Here is a 22,699-nt window from a genome sequence, read left to right on the forward strand (position 1 = left end):
ACATTTCCTAATAACCTTCATGTTAGGCAGTGGGATTATATCTTTAGGTCCCAGATCATAATAAAGTTCCTCCAGAACTGCTGGCTCAGTCACATTACTTTCAGTGTCAAGACATTCAGATTCAATTACCACGCCATCTTCGTTGCATTCGTCTTCTAGTAGCTCCTGGTCCACAACTTCTTATAGCAGAAAGTCAGCTTCTGTAAAGATTTTGCAGTTTGTTGATTTGAAACTTTGAGCAGCAGTTAGTGGCCCCAGCTTTTTCAAAGGCAATTTTGAAAGTTGCTGCAGTGCTGTAAATGTCAAAGATCTGACCTGGGTCAGAAACATCCCATGAATCAGCAGCAGCACAATAACCCTTGAATGCACAAAAAAAAAGACAGTCTAATGATTGTGTATTGTGTTTTGTGGCTGCTGTGTGCTGACAATGTGAATAGATGGACATGTTTAGACTTTGCCAAAGTAACTACAGCCTACAGTCTTCTATTTGAAACATGTTGTTGAGAACTGGTAAGATTAGGTGTGCTTCACAAAATGTTTCAGCTATTTGATGAACATTGGGGCATTCATATACCCATTATGTGAGGGTGCCATGTCATATATACTGTTGGACCACCTGGAAGCAATTGGCAGTTCTGTCTTTCTATTGCATAGTTAAAATAAGGTGGAATGTAGTGTCTAGGCACATCCATGCCCATCTTCAGGTGCAACTGTTTGGCCACTTTCCTTTTTCCTTTGGGAATAAAATGCAAAAAAAGTTTGTTCGGGTCAGTTTCATACATATTTGCACTACAAATATTGCAGAAATGGAAAGTGCTATTGATGTGCGGTCTTCACAGAATGGATTAATAGACAGGGGCTCATATTAGCCAATAAATAATACTTAAAAAGTTTACTTTTGTGGAAACATACATTTTTTAAATGGAACAATGGCTATTGACTTTAAAAAACTAAAAGTGGGGTAAATTAGAATGTCACTGGTGTTTATTGCAGGATTCTAGTGTGAGTAGTTTACAAGATACTACATTTTGAAATTTTTCTACTCTGACACTTCTTAGTGCCATTCAGCCTGCATAGTTGATAGGTACAATGTTACGTTTGCTTACAGTGTGCTTGTGTGTTCCTTGAGTGCATTGCAACTTGCTAGTCAGTGTGTGATAGTCCAAGCACTAGATCATGAGTGGATGATGGGATTTACCAACACAGAAAAAGCCAACATGCTTGTGGTAGATTATATGGAGAGTTCTTGTGTGGTGTATGTGGCAAGGTATCCCAATAGATGTCAATCATCTCGGCAATTATTTATCTACCTCTTCAACCAAGTTGTAGTGTAACATCTAGACAACATAACAGAAGGAAACAAGTGTCTACAGAAGAGGGGGAAATTAATGTTATTGCTACTGTTGCGGTTGATCCGGACTTAGGCTCCCATGCAATTGCACGAGGAAGTGGCATGAGGCAGGCAAGTGTCCTATGCATCCTCCATCGACATAGGCTCCATCCCTATCACATCTCTCTTTTATCAAGAGCTACATGGAAACAGTTATGAGAATTGTGTCAACTTCTGTACAAGGGCATTAAGACAGGATACTCCAGATGGTTTCATGTAGCTTGTTTAGTGATGAAGCCGCATGTACCAATTGTGGGCAGGTAAGCCAACAAAACGTGCACGTCTGTTGACAACCTCCATTGGCTTAGTCAGGTAGAGCATCAGTGTCCATGAAATTTAAATATGTGGTGTGGGATACTGAACCACCAGCTCATAGACCTGTTTCTCATAGATGGGAACACTGAACTCATACAAGTATCACAGTCCCTTAACAGACCATCTTCCAACTATGCAGACTAGGAGGAATGTGTGGTACCAATGTGATGGCTGTCCAACCCACAGTGCGTGAAGTACTACAGCATGTCTTCATGAATTGTTTCCTAATTGTTGGATTGGACGCAGAGGACCTGTACCTTGGCTGGACTGTTCTTGGGATATGATGCCTGTAGACTTTTTTGTGAGGAGAGCTGAAAGACATTGTCTACAAGAACACACCAACTACATCCAATGAAATGCAATGAAGTATTACTGCAGCCTGCTCAGACATCTCCAGTGAAAGGCTAGCAAGTATGCAGCAGTCATTCCATACCAGACCGGAAGCATTTATTGGCGCTGCTGGTGGTCATTTTGAACAGAACCTGTGATAGCTATCTGGCCAGATTCCACGTAACTAATGTACGCACTTGTGGTGTTCTTTAGTGTATGCTACTACAGATTTTGTAAAAGTTTCAGTGTGGAAACTTTTCAAAATATGATATCTGGTGAATGAATTGCACTAGAATCCTGCAACGAACATTACTGACATTCTAGCTTACCCTACTTTTAGTTTGTTAATGTCAATAGGCATTGTTCTATTTAAGAAAGTGTATGTTTGGACAAAAATACACTTTCTAAGTATTATTAAAATGTGATGATGATTGTTAACAATATGTGACTATTAATTCATTCTGTGAAAACCACACTTTGATAGCATTTTCCATTTCCAAAATATTTGCAGTGCAAGTTTTAGGTGTTTCACCCTATGTATTTGGTTGTATGTTTTCAAGGTAGAACCCCAAAATATCAAAGTATTGATTAAAGTGAACAGTATTAAAACCCTTGGCACTAGCAATGCTGGTTTTTCATGGTTAAACTTTGTACCAGCATGTTGAGACTGAACACAAAATCAGTAATTATTTTGTTTTCTCTACATATTTACTTAAAAACAAACAAAAAAAACCTTAGATTTCAGAGTGAGACCAAAGGAATCTACAGTTCAGAGCAACTCAGTGACTCACCAGTGCCATTTCTTGTTCTGTGTAAAGCTTGCTCAAAATCCTCCCAGGTTTGAAGCCTACCTCTTCCTTCAATTGGCCCCTTAGTGTACACTTGTGAAAGCCAATTTGAATGGCTGCCTTACAAATAGGAGTCTACTGCAATTAATATGTGTGGTTCATTGAGCTCTAAATTCTGTTTTTCTTTTTTTTAGAGTCTAGACCATAAAATAAAACAGAAATGTATAAAAAATTAAAATTATATCTAAAAACAAAGATGATGTGACTTACCGAACGAAAGCGCTGGCAGGTCGATAGACACACAAACAAACACAAACATACACACACAATTCAAGCTTTCGCAACAAACTGTTGCCTCATCAGGAAAGAGGGAAGGAGAGGGAAAGACGAAAGGATGTGGGTTTTAAGGGAGAGGGTAAGGAGTCATTCCAATCCCGGGAGCGGAAAGACTTACCTTAGGGGGAAAAAGGACGGGTATACACTCGCGCACACACACATATCCATCCACACATATACAGACGTCTGCTTGTGTCTGTATATGTGTGGATGGGTGTGTGTGTGTGTGTGTGTGTGTGTGTGTGTGTGTGTGTGTGTGTGTGTGAGCGCGCGCGCGTGTGCGCGAGTGTATACCGGTCCTTTTTTCCCCCCAAGGTAAGTCTTTCTGCTCCCGGGATTGGAATGACTCCTTACCCTCTCCCTTAAAACCCACATCCTTTTGTCTTTCCCTCTCCTTCCCTCTTTCCTGATGAGGCAACAGTTTGTTGCGAAAGCTTGAATTTTGTGTGTATGTTTGTGTTTGTTTGTTTGTGTGTCTATCGACCTGCCAGCGCTTTCGTTCGGTAAGTCACATCATCTTTGTTTTTAGATATATTTTCCCCACGTGGAATGTTTCCCTCTGTTATAAAAATTAATATAATATAAAAAAACTGAATTGAAATAATTATGTAATTTAAATAAAAACTATAAAGTTTCTTCACAACTTAAAACTTTGTGGGTAGGTGTTCACTACTGGTTACCTTTTAAAAGAGAATGAGTTGCACAAAACACATTGTAAGTGTAAATGTTAATAAAAAAAATGACAGTTTTGGTTTGGGTGAGGCAAATTGCTGGACTTTAAGAGCTGGGGCATTTATCCCAAAACGCCTGTAAGGATTTGCCCTATTTTGCCATTTTCTGAAAAATAAGCCATGTTGATTTTGGGGATCAAGTGGAACAATGAGTTCCACACACAAGTGAAGCTTGAATGCGGCATGTAATTTGTTGTTTCTTCTTTAGCAATGCTGCATTGTACAGTGTTCAAGTAATACATATGAGAAGTTACATACAAGTAATAAAAAACACTTACCTCATTTTCTCATCTCTGGAGTGACATGTTGAGTGATGAACTTTCATGGAAGAATAAGGCTATGTTGTCATTTGGTGGTCAGCTCCTGAATCAGTGGTGGTCACTGCAAAAGCTAGGTGCAGATTTTTACCCCACGCTGGGCTTCACTTCCACCTACTCCACATTGAATCACAGATTATTGTGTTCCATAAGTCTCACAATGAAGAAGAGCCTTCAGGAATGAGGAGCAAATCAAATTATACATCAATTGACTGTTCTGTAAGTATAGTGACAACCAGTTAAGACGTGTCTGTGTGTGTGTGTGTGTGTGTGTGTGTGTGTGTGTGGTGAGGGGATTTAGAAGCAATTTCCATAATCATAAACTTGAGTAAATTAGCACTCGTCATAATTGGCACTTACGATACTTACAGAAGTATATCTGCATACGTACTCCCTAAACTATTATACAGTGCATGGAGGAGAGTACGTTGTACTACTGCTAGTCATTCTCTTTCATGTTCCTACTACTACTACTACTACTACTACCAACAACCTCAATTGTGTTTTCGAAAAGAATATTGCCTTCCCCACAGTGATTCCTATTTGAGTTCCTGAAGACTTGTGTGTTGTTCGAGTCTACTAGTAACAAATTTAGAAGACTGCCTCTGAAGTGCTTCGATGTCTTTCTTTAATCTGACCTGGTACGGATCCCAAACACTTGAGCAGTACTCAAAAATAGGTCACACCAGTATCTTGTATGTGGTCTTCTTTACAGATGAACAACACTTTCCCAAAATTCTACAAAGAAATTGAAGTCTACCATTTGCCTGTCCTACAACAATCCTCATAAGCCCATTCTATTTCGTATTGCTTTGCACTGTTACATCCAGATATTTAAACAACATGACTGTGTTAAGCAGGAAATTACTATCGCTGTATCAGAACATTATGGGTTTGTTTTTCCCACTCATCCACATTAACTTACATTTTTCTACATTTTGAGTTTGCCGTCATTCATCTTGGTCATCTTGTATACTCCTACGGTCACTCAACTTCAACACATTACCGTACACCACAGTATCATCAGCAAACAACTACAAATTGCTGCCCACCATGTCTGCCAGATCACTGTGTGTGTAGAAAATAATAACAGTCCTATCACACTTCCCTGGGGTTCTTGTTGATACCCTTGTCTCAGATGAACACTTGTAATTGAGGACAACATACTGAGTTCTAGTTCTTAAGAAGTCTTTGAACCACTCACATGTCTGGGAACCTACTCTACATACTCGTACCTCTGTTAACAGTCAGCACTGGGGTACCATGTCAAATGCTTGCCAGACATCTGGAAATAATGAGTTTGCCTCTGCACTTCATCCATAGTTTGCAGTTTATGATGTCAGAAAAGGCAAGCTGAGTTTCTCCAAGTGGTGCTTTCTAAAAGCATGCTGATCCATGCATATGAGCTTCTTGGTGTCAAGAAAATGTATTATATTTGAGCTAAGAATATGTTAAAGGATTCTGCAGCAAACTGATGTTAGGGATATTGGCCTGTAATTTTGCAGTTCCATTCATTTATCCTTCTTATATACCGGAGTTGCCTGCGCTTTTTTCCAATCACTTGGGGACTTTGCAGCAGATGAGATATTCACAATGAATGTAAGCTAAGTAAGGGGCCAGTGCTGTAGAGTACTATTCGTAAAACTGGATTGGGATTCCATTCAAACCTGATGACTTATGTGTTTTAAACTCTTTCAGTTGTTTCTCTAAGCCAGAAATGCTTATTACTGTGGCGTCCACATGAGAGTCTGTTCAGTGGTCAAACGATGAGCTGTTTGTATGATTCTCCTGTGTACATGATATCTTAAACATGGAATTTAGAACTTAGGGTTTCATTCTGCTGTCTTCAACTGCCACACCAGATTCGTCAATGACTGACTGAATGGAAGTGTAAGACCTTCTTAATTATTTTACATAGGACCAGAATTTTCTCGTGTTCTCGGCCAGATCGTTGAGTCAGGTATGACACTGGTGTTGTATGCTTTGTGCAAAGACCTTTTCACAGACACACAACACTCTACTAATCTTTGCCTTTAGTCATTTGCCGATTCTCTTTTGAACCGAGAGTGCAACACCTTTTGCTTCCTCAGCATTTTCCGAATTTCAGTATTAAACCATGGTACCCAACATTTTATGTCCTTAATCCTCTTACTAGGCACACAGTTCTCCAGACCATGATTTACAGTCTGTTTAAACTTTGCCTATAATTCGTGTGTCTCTATTTTACTGAAACAAAATGATATCAGTTCAATGTGTCAGTGAAATGCTGACAACTGCTTCTCTGCTGTTTCTAGCAGAAACACTCCTAGCCTTCTTGACTGATTTAAACTTTCAGAACAGTAGTTCTATAAGCACATAACTAATCCCCGTCTCTATACTGACACTGTTTATGAAGTCCGGCCTATTTGTAGCTACAAGATTTAAGATATTTCCATGCTAACTAGCTGCTCAAGACACATTTTCAAAAAACATGTTCATAAGTAGTTCCCAATACTGTCTCATGTGTACACCCCACCACCTACAGTGAATCCATCTATCTCCCAGTCTACATTCAGTATGTTATTACCTTTAATTGGTTCTGCATGATCTAGGTATTTATGTTCTACTGACCATAGACTTTCTGTTAATGACTCTACAGCTACCACAGCAGAATTGGGTGGTCAGTAAAATTATCCAACAGTTAATTCGGTTTCCCTAGACCTGTTATTTGAGGGTCATCCCAAAAGTAAGGTCTCCTGTTTTTTATAAGTACATGGACCTGTTTATTTCTACAATGGTTTACATCAGTTTACAGCTTGAACATTTAGCTATTTTTTGACATAATCACCATTTCTGTCAATGCATTTTTGCAGATGCTGTGGCAGTTATTGTATGCCCATGTCATACCAGCTCGCCACCATGCTGTTCAGAAAGTTACGAACCATATCTTTCACCTTGTCGTCGGAGCTGAATCGCTGGGACCACAATTAATGCTGACAGGTGCTGTGGGACTCTGAAAAAACTCAAACGGGCAATTCAGAACCGGAGAAGAGGAATGTTGAGCAAGGGCAAACACATTCTCCGTGACAATGCTCGCCCACACATCACTTGGCAAACCATTGCTTTCCTGCAACAGTTTCAATGGAAAATAATCACCCACCCACCCTATAGTCCTGACTTGGCGCCCAGTTCCCTAGGTTAAAAGAACATTTGGCCGGAAAGCGTTTCATCTCTGACGACGAGGTAAAAGAAGAGGTTCATAACTTTCTGAACAGCATGGCGGCGAGCTGGTATGACATGGGCATACAAAAACTGCCACAGTGTCTACAAAAATGCATCAACAGAAATGGTGATTATGTCGAAAAATAGCTAAATGTTCAAGCTGTAAGCTGATGTAAACCATTGTAGAAATAAACAGGTCTATGTTCTTATAAAAATATAGGAGACCTTACTTTTGGGATTAACCTCGTATGTGACAGTATAACTTCACTGTCACGCTCAACTTTGACCTAAATACGTTTGTCAACTGCCATGAATGCTCCACATCCTGTGTAAATTTTTCAGAGCATTCTACTTCTGGGTTCAACCAGCTCTCAGTCTCAAGCCTAATATGAGGGTGAGAACTTTCTTGGAGGGCAGTAAATTCAGGAACTTTATTAAGAATACTTAGACAATTTACTGCTAAAATTTTGACAGTTAAAGTGTGTGTACTCTGAATGTGGTCGGACTTTACTTCCTGGGTATCGACTGGCGAGCACTTATCAGAGTACCTCAGACTACCGTGTAGCCTAAATACCGACATGTGCGCTCCACAAGTACTCTGTTACTCAAGTAGCTGCTTCCTTTGTGTAGTGCGCCACTGACCTATCAAAGGAAATCTTACAAATCCGTACCCGATAATGCAGGTCTAGAAATCTGGAGCCTTGACTGTCACTAACCAAGACTGTCACAGAGTTGACAACCTTTGGCGGAGACCCTCCACTTGGCTCCAAACCGAAGGACCCTGATCAACTCTGGGAGCAATGTTGCAAATTACATGTTCTGATTGTGCGCAAGGCCAGCATCCTTCACCACCACCACCCCTGCCGCCACACCACCACCACCACCACCACCACCAGCCACCTGTATGAACTGAGGATGGCCTCACAACCTGTGTGACAGTGTCATCAATTCCAACGTGAGCCCCAACTTGCAGATGACCGCACCCTGTGCGCCTGAGAGCTACCTTCACATCTCAAATAAGCACCCTCAGCAGACATACTGAGTGCACATCAGCTGTCTTTCCAGGCCTGAATGCTATTTTTATTTTCCAAAGAGGTTCTATAACACACCTAACATTGGAGCTCCTGATAACTAGTAACCCCCTTCCCACAAATGCCTGCTCAGATCTTGCTGAAGGAATGGCCACCTGTTCACTCACAGGACATACAGGTAGGGTGAGATGCACAGTCTCCACATACACCCTGTGCCTCGAGTGATGCAAATGTGTTGCCACTCACAATGCACCCTTTTGTGAGTGAGGGCAGATCCACATCATCAGGTACACTAGGATGTGCCTCGGCAGCATAGCCCTTGGGCAAAACAAATGACACCTGAAGTCTCCTATGTGACACACTAGATTATCCGTGACCGCTACACCTGAGGCAGCAGGCTAAAGGTGGGTGACTGTAGCCAAATGCCAAGTATCTAAACTTAATAAAGTTTTACGAGGAGGAAAAAAAAAAAAAAAAAAAAAAAACAACTTTCTCTCTCCACAAATTCCCATTTGAGTTCACGTAGCATTTCTGTAATAATCATGCGTAGTTCAAACCTAGTTTACCAGCATGCCTCTGAATTGCTTTGATTCTTCCTTTAATCTGACTTGGTGGGTATCCCATCCATTTGAGCAGCACTCCAGAATGAGTCGTACAAATACTCTGTGTACGGTTTCCTTTATAGATCAGTTAACTTTCCTAGGATTCTCCCAGGGAACTGATTTTGACCATTTGCCTTTCGAAGAATTCTCTCAATAAGCTGAAGTCAGCCATTCCCCTTCCCTACATCAGACCTTATGTAGACGATCCACTTCATGTTGCTTTGAAGTGTTGCTCCGTGATATGCGATTGACGCGATTGTGTCAAGCAGCACAACCCTAATACTGCATTTGAGCATTATAGGATTGTTTCTTATACTCATCCTTGTGAATTTGATTTTATCCACATTTATATCAAGCTGACATTCACCATTTCTATCGAAGTCATCCTGTATCCCTCTATAGTCATTTTCCATACACTGTAGTGTCATCAGCAAATGGTCGCAAATTATTAGTCACCCTATGCGTCAGACTGTTTATGTATATAGGAAATAAGACCAGTTGTATCACACTTCACTGAGGCACAGCATGACGAATCCTTTGAGTCAGGCTGCTGACAATACCTCGGCATCCAAAGAACATCATTGTCCGGGAAATGCTGGGTTCTACTATTAAAAAGGAGAGACACTTGCTGCAATGTGCCACAGTATCAAGACAGTTCCCAGAAGTCCACAGTTGGAAGCTAGCATGGAGCTGTCTCCATGCTCGGGTAACAAACTCCCACTATGAACTGCATGTAGTTACTACACAGTGAAAGTTGTGCTGTATTACATATATTACAAACTGTTTGCTGTTATGGCTACTCGTTGTTAGACTCAATGTTTTATGAAGCGGTGACATGTGGAATGTGGATGTACAGTATCTATTCGTATGCTGTGGTACAAATGGAGTCATATGCTCACTGACAACTACTATGAAGTCTTGAGGCTCATGTAAACTGTAGCTGCCACAATGCCCTAAGAAAAGGCAAACTACTGTGCGGAAATAGATATGGAGAATTGTGTGTGCTATGAAATGTTTAGTTACTACCATTGAGAATGGAAAGTAACTTTCCAAAACCAGACTGCAAATAAGACTCAAGAAAAAATTGTAGCTGTTTGGTGAATTGTCTTTGCCAACAAAAAGATTCCTAAGTTCTATGTGCACTATTTTTCATTTTGTGATGCAAGGTCCTTGGTAAGAGTGTAACTGTCTGGCTACTACTAATCAGTTGTGTGTGATGGTAACAATGTTTTAGAGACTTTGTTAGGTACAAAAATGATTTTGTTGTTTACTGTGATATGGAAATTGGTAATCCTCTCCTGCTGTGGCCAGAATTTGTTAAGCTGAATTTTCAGTGTGTTTAATATGGTACACTTCGAAGGGCACACTGAGTCCTACATTGGGCTACAGTCATGTTGGGTTGCCTCGTCCATATCGGTCTCCCAATGATCATTTACACACACTCAAGCTGACCTCTATCAGAAACTGGGTATTTTGTGTTCACTACCCATCTGTTTTTTAGGTGTACATTGAAATACTTGAGGTGCACAATGTCCCTTAGTGCCTTTTTTCTTTCTGTTTTTTCAGATAATTGTTTTCCTTGTTTCAGAGAGGTTGTGGACACTATATACAACATTAGCATACGAGACCGTAACTTTGGAAGAGTTGGTGGAGCTGTTCTGGCCAGGCTGACTGGGACGGAACTGGAAGGCTTCAGAAAGGCTGTGCTGAACAGGTTGCAGTCTGACTACGAAGGTATGGATGTTACTTCATTTTGGAACTCATTATGTGGTTGCATGTATGTTCCATTTAGTTACTTTCACTCCCATTAATTCACAAGTCTGATTCTGAATGACAAGAAAAATTGTGGTTAAGATGCAAATTTTTACCCAGGAAAAGTTATAAAATTTTTATGTACCATAATCTGTAAATAAAAACAATATGAAAAGGATATATTGCTGCTCACCATATAGAAGAGGTGTCTATTGGCAGACTGCACTTCGAAAAGAGACTGCTAAATATTGTTAACTATTGAACAAAATTCTCAATCAGTCGTAGACAAAACAAAACATACACCCATTCCCAGATGCAGCGCGCGCGCCCCCACCCACCCACCCACCCACCCACACACACACACACACACACACACGGCCACTGTCATCCATGGACACTAAAGCGTGACTGTGTCTGAGATGAACAGTGATCTACGCTGGGGTGGACAGTGGGGGTACAGATGAGGTATGTGATGGGGAAGGAGGGATGCTGCCTGTCAGAGTGAACACGGACATGGTGGCAACAAGATGGGGGGCCTCCCAGATGCAGCATTGGGAACCTGTGCTCCAGGTGGGATGGGGAGAGGTTGGGGAAGGCGGAGTAGAGAAGAGAAAAGGACTATGCAGGTGCACTGGTAGGATAGAAGGCTGTAGGGAATAGGGCTGTTGCCAAAAGGCAGCTGGATCACCCAGTTGCCAAACATGCCAACCAACACTGTGTGCTTAACTAGGACAACTGCTTCAAAGCCTGTGCCTTCTGGATTCTTCCTGGCATATCAGCTTTTTTGAAAAATGCAAGTGAGAACTCTCCCTGGAACATATTGTTTGTTCTTGTACCTGCCCTGGCTCAACCTTCACTAGTTCCTGTCCACCATCTGCCTATCCTCTTTCCTGCTCCCACTCCATCCGTACACCTGCATGCCTTGTATCCCATGCATCACACGTTTCCAGTTATCTAATCTCTACCCCTTCCTCCCAGCGTAGCTTGCTGATGCTGCACCTAGCAGCCGTATCCTATCCCACCACATTCCTGCATACTTGCACAGGCCTACCCTGCTATCCTTCATGCAAAATGCCTTTTCTGTGCCCCACTATCCACCCCAGAAAATATTGTCACTCACATCAGATACAGTCGCTGACCTGTACAGTGTCCTCAATATCTTGCACGTGTCAGTTGTGATCAGGACAGTGTTCTGTGTAGTTGCAAGTGAATTATGTCAGAGCTAAGTGAATTCGAGCAAAGGCAAATTGTTGGTGCTCGTGTGGTGTAACCGAGGTAGCCTAATTGTTTGGTGTTTCCTGAGGCACCATGTCATACATGTAGAAAACGTGCAGGGAAAGTGGAAGATCATCATCCACTAAATCACAACAAGGAAGAAAGTGTGTGTCGACTGATTGGGACAGGTGCTAATTGAAGAGGATTGTTATGAAAATAAGAGGACAATAGCTGCAAAAGTCACTACAGATTTGAGTGTCACGCTCATGAAGAGATTTGAGTGTCATGCTCATGAACCCTTGTTACCACCAAACAACACGAAGGGAGCTCCGTAAGCAGGGAATTGCATTTAGAGCCGGAATTCCAAAACCACTCGTCATTGATGAAAATACTAACAGGAAAAATGATGCTGAAGCCATAGAACTGTACTAAGGAGCAATGGATGAATGTCGTTTGGTGGCAAGAGTCTTATTTCACACTGTTTCCAGCTTCTGGCCAAGTATATGTTCTAAGAGCAATACATGGCTGGGATTTGGTGACAATTTGGGCAGCTATACCACATCATTCCATGGGCTCAGTGGTTACTCTCCAGGATTGCATTACTACTGAAGATTATGTGTCAACAGGGCCTGTGTTCAGAGCTTGCACGGTCCAGGAGTGGTTTTGTGAGCACGAGGGTGAATTGTCACGTTACCCTGGACCACCACAGCCACCAGATCTCAGTCCTTTGATGTTGACCTTGGAGAGAACGATGGGTGTTATCCACCTCCACCATCATTACGTCAAATTGCCACAGTTTGCAGTCTTCAAGAAGGGTCCTGGAGCAGATGTGCAAAACTTATAGGTCTATATCTCTGATGTCGATCTGTTTTAGAATTTTAGAACATGTTTTTTGCTCGCGTATCATGTCATTTCTGGAAACCCAGAATCTACTTTATAGGAATCAACATGGATTCCGGAAACAGCGATCGTGTGAGACCCAACTCGCTTTATTTGTTCATGAGACCCAGAAAATATTAGATACAGGCTCCCAGGTAGATGCCATTTTCCTTGACTTCTGAAAGGCGTTCGATACAGTTCCGCACTGTCGCCTGATAAACAAAGTAAGAGCCTACGGAATATCAAACCAGCTGTGTAGCTGGATTGAAAAGTTTTTAGCAAACAGAACACAGCATGTTGTTCTCAATGGAGACACGTCTACAGACGTTAAAGTAACCTTTGGTGTGCCACAAGGGAGTGTTATGGGACCATTGCTTTTCACAATATATATAAATGACCTAGTAGATAGTGTCGGAAGTTCCATGTGGCTTTTCGCGGATGATGCTGTAGTATACAGAGAAGTTGCAGCATTAGAAAATTGTAGCGAAATGCAGGAAGATCTGCAGTGGATAGGCACTTCGTGCAGGGACTGGCAACTGACCCTTAGCATAGACAAATGTAATGTATTGCGAATACATAGAAAGAAGGATCCTTTAATGTATGATTATATGATAGCGGAACAAACACTGGTAGCAGTTACTTCTGTAAAATATCTGGGAGTATGCGGTGCGGAACGATTTGAAGTGGAATGATCATATAAAATTAATTGTTGGTAAGGCGGGTGCCAGGTTGAGATTCATTGGGAGAGTCCTTGGAAAATGTAGTCCATCAGCAAAGGAGGTGGCTTACAAAACACTCGCTCGACCTATACTTGAGTATTGCTCATCAGTGTGGGATCCGTACCAGGTCGGGTTGACAGAGGAAATAGAGAAGATCCAAAGAAGAGCTGCGCGTTTTGTCACACGGTTATTTGGTAAGCGTGATAGCGTTACGGAGATGTTTAGCAAACTCAAGTGGCAGACTCTGCAAGAGATGCGCTCTGCATCGCGGTATAGCTAGCTGTCCAGGTTTCGAAAGGGTGCATTTCTGGATGAGGTATCGAATATATTGCTTCCCCCTACTTATACCTCCCGTGGAGATCACAAATGTTAGATTAGAGAGATTCAAGCACGCATGGAGGCTTTCCGGCAGTCGTTCTTTCCGCGAACCATAGATGACTGGAACAGGAAAGGGAGGTAATGACAGTGGCACGTAAGGTGCCCTCCGTCACACACCGTTGGGTGGCGTGCGGAGTGTGGATGTGGATGTAGAAGAATGGTATAAGAGTCCCTTGAAAATGACACAGGACCTATATTTATATGTTCTGAGATGACTGGAAGCTGTTTTGAATGCCAATGATTTTCCTACGCATAGTAACATGTTGAGCTTTTGGCGTTTCCATATGTTTGTCAACCTTTTTTTTCCCTACATCTGGTAAAGGATTTAGTCCAATAGCTAATAATATCTGGTAGCCCCTCCCCCCCCCCCCCCCCCAACCCGCCTACGAGGTGGCTGTCTGCTAATCGGCACTTTCTTTCTGTGATCTGTATAAAATTTTCCATTGATTGGTGGTTTGTATCAAATTTCCATTGTTTGGTGGTTTTTAAGTATGAATGTATACTTCTTGTGATCGCCAATCTAAAGACTGGTTTGATGCAGCTCTCCATGCTGCTCCATCCTATGCAAGCTTCTCCATCTCCCAACAACAACTGCAGCCTACATCCATTTTGAAGAAAAAGCAGAATAATCACTCTTAACTTTGCAAGAGAGCATTGCTCTTTGTGATGAACACCATAAGTAGGCTATTTTCGATGTGTTTTTCATAGCACATTCTGTCAAGTCAGCCTTGCATATTTAAATGAAACCAATTTGTTCAGTGTAAATCCACCAGCAAGTGATACAGACGTGTTTTCAAAGCATGAGTAAAAGTAAACATAGTCCTGAAATTTTTGATTATCACAGGGAATGAGCTTTTTGTGGCACATTGTTCCCATATATCTTTCACACTGCTGGAAGGTCGTTATTGGCCTCAGATAATTCACCAGTTTTAAGTGTACTGGAAGTTTCTAATGTCTTGAGCGATATCACTAAAATGTAAATTTTGATTTTATGTAAAACAATAGTGATTTCAAATTGGTGTTGTAATGAATAACCCACAAAATGATGACTGAAGAAACATCATCTTTATTTAACACCTGTATGGGGACGGGGTGTTCAAAATTGTCAGCATGATAATTAGTAGCGTTTAATAGTGTATTGTGATATACAATGTGTCACAGATACTGGTAAATCTCTGCAATGCTGTGTGAGGCTCAATGCACCATGAACTCTAGCGTGCTCCATTAAAATGGCACTTGTGTAGCTATGTAGTCTGTAACACATGTGGTTGAAGGTCAATTGGTAGAAAATAATTTTTGTGTAATATATGTTGTTTATGTTACATAAATGGAAAAACAGACATTAAATATAATTTCTCAATAAGATATTTTCTTGATAACAATTAAATGTGTAATGTTATGTACTAATTCTGCTAGATGTTCACGAAAAACGACGTACTTGCATATACCAATTCCCAGAGGTGTGCTAAATCATTCAAAAGAATATATAAACACAGAGTCATTGCCATAATTATGAACAGCAGCAAAGATATCAAAATTAGGATAGAATTCGGATTGTAAGACGAAAGTCAGCTTAGTAGAGGAGGCCGTCGTATGAACAAGCTACATGATTATAACAAGATGGGCTTTAACAGTAGTAGGTACGGGAAAGATATTGGCGAGAGGAAAAACCGTACAGTCATAATATTGAGCAAAGCCTGACTGTTGGTGTCATTACTGAGCAGCCAGTGAGAAAAATGTCACTGCAGTTCAGTGGCTACTGAACTGGACAGGGGCCGGTGCAGCTATGCCGGTACAGTACTAAATATGGGCCAAAAGAGAAAGACCTCTGTGAGTGTGGAGCTGTTCTTCTAAGCAAGTGGCAAAACTTGTATGGAGGGAAAGTTACCACTGTCATTTCCCAATGAGCTAGAGACTTGAAACTTTGAACATAGCTCAGAACTGGATGACAGCTCAATATTAACTCACATCTTTATCTAATGCGTGGCAGAGGGTAATTTGTGCTCTAATGCCATGTTGGTCTGCAAGAACAACAATTGGAGGTAAGCCTCTGTGTGCTTGAATCATTATAATTTTTACGTTTTTGGTCTTTTTGGGTGATATAAATAGGAGGAAGTTATGTGTCGGTTGACTCATGAAGAGAAACGGAAATAAACCTGAAATTTACCTAATGTCTCTGTTGTAATCTCATAAAAATGTTTGAAATCAAATGAAAAATTTCACACATGCTGTACTAAAGAACAGAAAATAATTATTCAAATAAAAATCAATTTTAATATGCTACATTTTTAAATCAGACTAGAAAGAATAAAATAATTTCTCCTTCCCCACACAGATTCCTAATCCTGTACAGATAGTCCTGAATATTTTTGATTGTGAAATTTTAATAACTATGAAAATACTTGTCAGGCTTAAAATGGTGTATTGTGTGTGCCCCATGTTTTTTGTTTAAAGCATTTTCATTGCTGTTAAAGATTAACAATCACATATTTTCTGAGCTATTTGTATGTGGCTAGGAGAAATTGTTTTATACTTTTTAATCGGATTTAAAAATATAAGGGGTGGTCAAAAAGTTTCTGCTGGAGGGCGTTGCTGCAACATAGCATGATTGTGATGCGGGTGTATAAGAATAGACGTGTAGGCAAGGGGTTATTGTGGCATTTGTGTCTTTCCGATGTGAGTGTGGTAAATGTGGGAATGTAAACTATGGCTAGGTTATTACCAAAAGCGTCCAAACACGACCAATGTGCTGTTGTAATTTTGTTGGCTGCCGATGGACAAACACTGGTAAGCATCTGTTGGAGATAGAAGAATGTGTATTGGATAGCATGTGTTTCGAAAACGAGCCAAGTTCTGTGCTGGTTGCGATTTGACCCAAGATGTTGATCAAGCTAGGAGGCTAGCATGATTCATTCTGGATCAACTCAAGTGGGACACTCAACCACCCACCCTATAGTCCTGATCTTTCCCCATGTAGTTATTGCACCTTCAGTCTCCTAAAAATGGCCTCAGAGGCTTACCAATTTCTGTCAGATGAGGATATGCAGCATGCAATTAAGAATTTCTTCACACAGCAGGACACAGTGTGTAAAACAGATATCTTCAACCAGGTGCATCGATGGGTCAGTGTTTGAGGTGATTTTTGCTGATCGGCATACCAGTCCTAGACTGTCTGACTTGTGAAGAGAAATTTTTTGATCGCCCCTTATGAAAACTGATTTTTATTTAAATAATTCTCTCTCGAGTTGGAAATTTGTTGTAGTATTTCACAATGCACACTGTTCTCATTGTGTGTGGCTGATTAGTGCTGGGGCCTTGTGATAGCAAGACAGTTAAGGCAGGAAATCCAGTAACATAAATGACAATCTGAATTGATCAGTGTTACTACTTTCAGTGGTGGGTTAATGATCTGTCTGTTTCACTTGCTTCTGTTTCTCTTAATGTTTGCACATGGTTCGCTTTGGTATTCTTTACATTTTTAGAAAAAAAAAAAAAATAGAACACACTCAGTAAAGCTGTCATCAAACTAAATATCACTGGAACACCACAATGCTTTGCCAGGCAAAATCCTAATGAAGGTGGTATGTTATTACATTCTTCAGTTTTTTGAACTGGTTTACCCAGCCAGTTGTAGGGTACCTACAGTTTAACTTGGACTAGCACTGTGCAACACTCTATTTATCACAGTAACAAACATTGCCAGTCATGAGAGAAGTCATAAGTAATGGATAAAAATCGTAGGAGTGACTGGGGATCAAACTATGGACCTTCGGATCTGTAATCTGGCACTGCAGAACTGAGCCACCATACCACACATACTCATTTAAGTTTCCACTTGATCAAAATAAGCATTTAAGTTATGTGACAGCATATTCTTTTTGACTTGACATGTATGGGGACATAGCAACAATATGTATCACCTCAGTGACCAATACAGTCTAATATTCTGTTTTAAGCTGATAAGAGTTCTTTGTGTGTATTGTTTTCTCTAAGAGCATCTTCTGAACAGTGTTAAACTGCTGCTGGATGTGTATCTAAAGATGATCCCTTGGTCTGCCAGTTCGTGTGTCCTGGGCCATTCCCATCCAAGTGGTCTCATTTTTGGAAAAAGGCCATCTTGTAAAACTTGCACTCTCTTAAGCAAAGTATGGATAATTTGAAGCAAAGTCAGCTGAAAAAATAATCGAAAAAAATGTGAAGTTCAGTTTCTTGTAACTCTGAATGAAACTGAGGGATAAACCTGAACATTGCATGTTGTTGTTGTTGTTGTTGTTGTTGTTGTGGTCTTCAGTCCTGAGACTGGTTTGATGCAGCTCTCCACGCTACTCTATCGTGTGCAAGCTTCTTCATCTCCCAGTACCTACTGCAACCTACATCCTTCTGAATCTGCTTAGTGTATTCATCTCTTGGTCTCCCTCTACGATTTTTACCCTCCACGCTGCCCTCGAATACTAAATTGGTGATCCCTTGATGCCTCAGAATATGTCCTACCAACCGATCCCTTCTTCTGGTCAAGTTTTGCCACAAACTCCTCTTCTCCCCAATCCTATTCAGTACCTCCTCATTAGTTATGTGATCTACCCATCTAATCTTCAACATTCTTCTGTAGCACCACATTTCAAAAGCTTCTATTCTCTTCTTGTCCAAACTATTTACCGTCCATGTTTCACTTCCATACATGGCTACACTCCATACAAATACTTTCAGAAATGACTTCCTGACACTTAAATCTATACTCGATGTTAACAAATTTCTCTTCTTCAGAAACGCTTTCCTTGCCATTGCCAGTCTACATTTTATATCCTCTCTACTTCGACCATCATCAGTTATTTTGCTCCCCAAATAGCAAAACTCCTTTACTACTTTAAGTGTCTCATTACCTAATCTAATACCCTCAGCATCACCCGACTTAATTCGACTACATTCCATTATCCTCGTTTTGCTTTTGTTGATGTTCATCTTATATCCTCCCTTCAAGACACCATCCATTCCGTTCAACTGCTCTTCCAAGTCCTTTGCTGTCTCTGACAGAATTACAATGTCATCGGCGAACCTCAACGTTTTTATTTCTTCTCCATGGATTTTAATACCTACTCCGAACTTTTCTTTTTGTATCCTTTATTGCTTGCTCAATATACAGATTGAATAGCATCGGGGATAGGCTACAACCCTGTCTTACTCCCTTCCCAACCACTGCTTCCCTTTCATGTCCCTCGACTCTTATAACTGCCATCTGGTTTCTGTACAAATTGTAAATAGCCTTTCGCTCCCTGTATTTTACCCCTGCCACCTTTAGAATTTGAAAGAGAGTATTCCAGTCAACATTGTCAAAAGCTTTCTCTAAGTCTACAAATGCTAGAAACGTAGGTTTGCCTTTCTTCTAAGATAAGTCGTAAGGTCAGTATTGCCCCACGTGTTCCAGTATTTCTACAGAATCCAAACTGATCTTCCCCGAGGTCGGCTTCTACTAGTTTTCCCATTCGTCTGTAAATAATTCGTGTTAGTATTTTGCAGCTGTGGCTTATTAAACTGATTGTTCGGTAATTCTCACATCTGTCAACACCTGCTTTCTTTGGGATTGGAATTATTATATTCTTCGTGAAGTCTGAGGGTATTTCGCCTGTTTCATACGTCTTGCTCACCAGATGGTAGAGTTTTGTCAGGACTGGCTCTCCCAAGGCCGTCAGTAGTTCCAATGGAATGTTGTCTACTCCGGGGGCCTTGTTTCGACTCAGGTCTTTCAGTGCTCTGTCAAACTCTTCACGCAGTATCGTATCTCCCATTTCATCTTCACCTACATCCTCTTCCATTTCCATAATATTGTCCTCAAGTACATCGCCCTTGTATAGACCCTCTATATACTCCTTCCACCTTTCTGCTTTCCCTTCTTTGCTTAGAACTGGGTTTCCATCTGAGCTCTTGATGTTCATACAAGTGGTTCTCTTATCTCCAAAGGTCTCTTTAATTTTCCTGTAGGCAGTATCTATCTTACCCCTACTGAGAAAAGCCTCTACATCCTTACATTTGTCCTCTAGCCATCCCTGCTTAGCCATTTTGCACTTCCTGTCGATCTCATTTTTGAGACGTTTGTATTCCTTTTTGCCTGCTTCATTTACTGCATTTTTATATTTTCTCCTTTCATCAATGAAATTCAATATTTCTTCTGTTACCCAAGGATTTCTACAAGCCCTCGTCTTTTTACCTACTTGATCCTCTGCTGTCTTCACTACTTCATCCCTCAAAGCTACCCATTCTTCTTCTACTGTATTTCTTTCCCCCATTCCTGTCAATTGCATGTTATAAGTTTCCAATTCAATGACCAAGAATATAAAATTTTATTCTGTTACTATTCTCCAATAGTTAACAGATTGAGGACAAAATTGATGATTTTTAGAAAAACGTCAAAAATGTATTTTTTGGCCCACTTTTACAGAAAAGTCTTCTCCAATTGCTTTTAAATCATTTTCATTAGACAGACTGTCCTAAAACATCTAAAAACTAGATTTGGTTCTGCAATGTGAACATATAAAGCCTTCCAGAATGAAATTTCCACTTTGCAGTGGAGTGTCCACTGATACGAAACTTCCTGGCAGATTAAAATTGTATGCCGGACTGAGACTCGAACTCATGACCCTTGCATTTTGAGAGTATGCCCTGAGTTTGAGTCTCGGTCGGGCACACAGTTTTAATCTGCCAGAAAGCTTCATATAAAGCTTTGAAAAACACATGGTGGAGGTGCATTGAAAGTGGATCCATATTCTGATGGTACTCAAACTGAATCCAACATTTTATCATATGCCCCACAGTTGTCCAGTACTCTGTGTGGAAGTTAATATCAATAGTCCTGATAACTAGAAAATGAGCTTGAGTCAGGAAAACCCACAAATAAGTCTCTCTTTTCTTTTTTGTAGACATCTCTACAGCATCCAGATCTGCAAAATTATTTTTATAAAGAATGAAATGTAATAAGGGATCCAATGAAAAGAACAGTTTTCTCTTTTTTAATGGCTCTAATAATCTGACATAAACAGATTTGAAAAGAGGATTTTTTTGGGTTCTGTCTTATCAAAATTTCCTCTCAAACATTCAGTGACATCATTTGGTGGGCAGTATAGTTTTCCTCATGACGTTCTACAGGAAATTAATGAAAAATTCGAGTAACTTGAAGTAAACATAAGCTTAGAAAAGAGACCTCTTCTAGTGTTGGTCTGGCACTTATAGAAATGTGTCATCAGGCTTGGTATCCTGTATAAAGAAACCTTTATCAGGCTTGGGAACATGTAGAAAAGAAACACACCTATGGCTGCTGTTGCGCAGCTATCGGATATGGCCCCTATGGCAAAGGGGATGCCCGTTTTCTCACTTTAAAAGGAATCAGTAATGGTCCCCCCCCCCTCTCTCCCTACCACCACCCCTCTCCCCCTCCCCGTCCCCCTCCATCCTCTCCCACCTCCTCTCCCCTCCCCCGTCTCCAGTCTCCCCCCTTTTCCCCCCTCCCCATCCCTCCTCTCAATGAACCACGCCAATATAGTTACAGAGTCTTTCACCAGTGTGCCACATAAACTGCAGACTATGCTAATACAAAGTATGCTTTAACTCAAACTGGATTTAAACTAGCATATCACTAGCATTACACAGTAAAAGGACATACTAGTAATTCTCTACAACATGAACCCATTCCAAAAATGTCAGCAACACTGCCTTTTTTGAAGTTTTTAGAGTTATTTGGATGATTTCTCATTTCCTAGTCATAGACTTTTGTTATTGCCTTCCCCATATCACACAATTGTAGAACATTAAAAAAAAGATGTCAGATTTAAATTGAGTACCAGGAGAATTTAATTAAAAAACACTGACTTTTAAAAATTTTTCCGTGTATACAATCTACACTCCTGGAAATGGAAAAAAGAACACATTGACACCGGTGTGTCAGACCCACCATACTTGCTCCGGACACTGCGAGAGGGCTGTACAAGCAATGATCACACGCACGGCACAGCGGACTCACCAGGAACCGCGGTGTTGGCCGTCGAATGGCGCTAGCTGCGCAGCATTTGTGCACCGCCGCCGTCAGTGTCAGCCAGTTTGCCGTGGCATACGGAGCTCCATCGCAGTCTTTAACACTGGTAGCATGCCGCGACAGCGTGGACGTGAACCGTATGTGCAGCTGACGGACTTTGAGCGAGGGCGTATAGTGGGCATGCGGGAGGCTGGGTGGACGTACCGCCGAATTGCTCAACACGTGGGGCGTGAGGTTTCCACAGTACATCGATGTTGTCGCCAGTGGTCGGCGGAAGGTGCACGTGCCCGTCGACCTGGGACCGGACCGCAGCGACGCACGGATGCACGCCAAGACCGTAGGATCCTACGCAGTGCCGTAGGGGACCGCACCGCCACTCCCCAGCAAATTAGGGACACTGTTGCTCCTGGGGTATCGGCGAGGACCATTCGCAACCGTCTCCATGAAGCTGGGCTACGGTCCCGCACACCGTTAGGCCGTCTTCCGCTCACGCCCCAACATCGTGCAGCCCGCCTCCAGTGGTGTCGAGATAGGCGTGAATGGAGGGACGAATGGAGACGTGTCGTCTTCAGCGATGAGAGTCGCTTCTGCCTTGGTGCCAATGATGGTCGTATGCGTGTTTGGCGCCGTGCAGGTGAGCGCCACAATCAGGACTGCATACGACCGAGGCACACAGGGCCAACACCCGGCATCAT

The 22,699-nt window shown here is 41.4% G+C and overlaps 1 protein-coding gene across 1 annotated transcript in view; it reads left to right on the top strand.

The window, feature by feature from the left end:
• The window catches only part of LOC126210301 (uncharacterized), a 66,261-nt gene that overhangs the window by 23,514 nt on the left and 20,048 nt on the right, over positions 1–22,699 (top strand). The window contains exon 3 of the mRNA XM_049939496.1: positions 10,630–10,775. Coding sequence (XP_049795453.1) covers positions 10,630–10,775 — 146 coding nt within the window. The remainder of the gene's footprint in view (positions 1–10,629; positions 10,776–22,699) is intronic.

The sequence above is a fragment of the Schistocerca nitens genome, chromosome 10 (genome assembly GCF_023898315.1).
Source record: "Schistocerca nitens isolate TAMUIC-IGC-003100 chromosome 10, iqSchNite1.1, whole genome shotgun sequence".
Lineage (NCBI taxonomy): Eukaryota > Metazoa > Arthropoda > Insecta > Orthoptera > Acrididae > Schistocerca > Schistocerca nitens.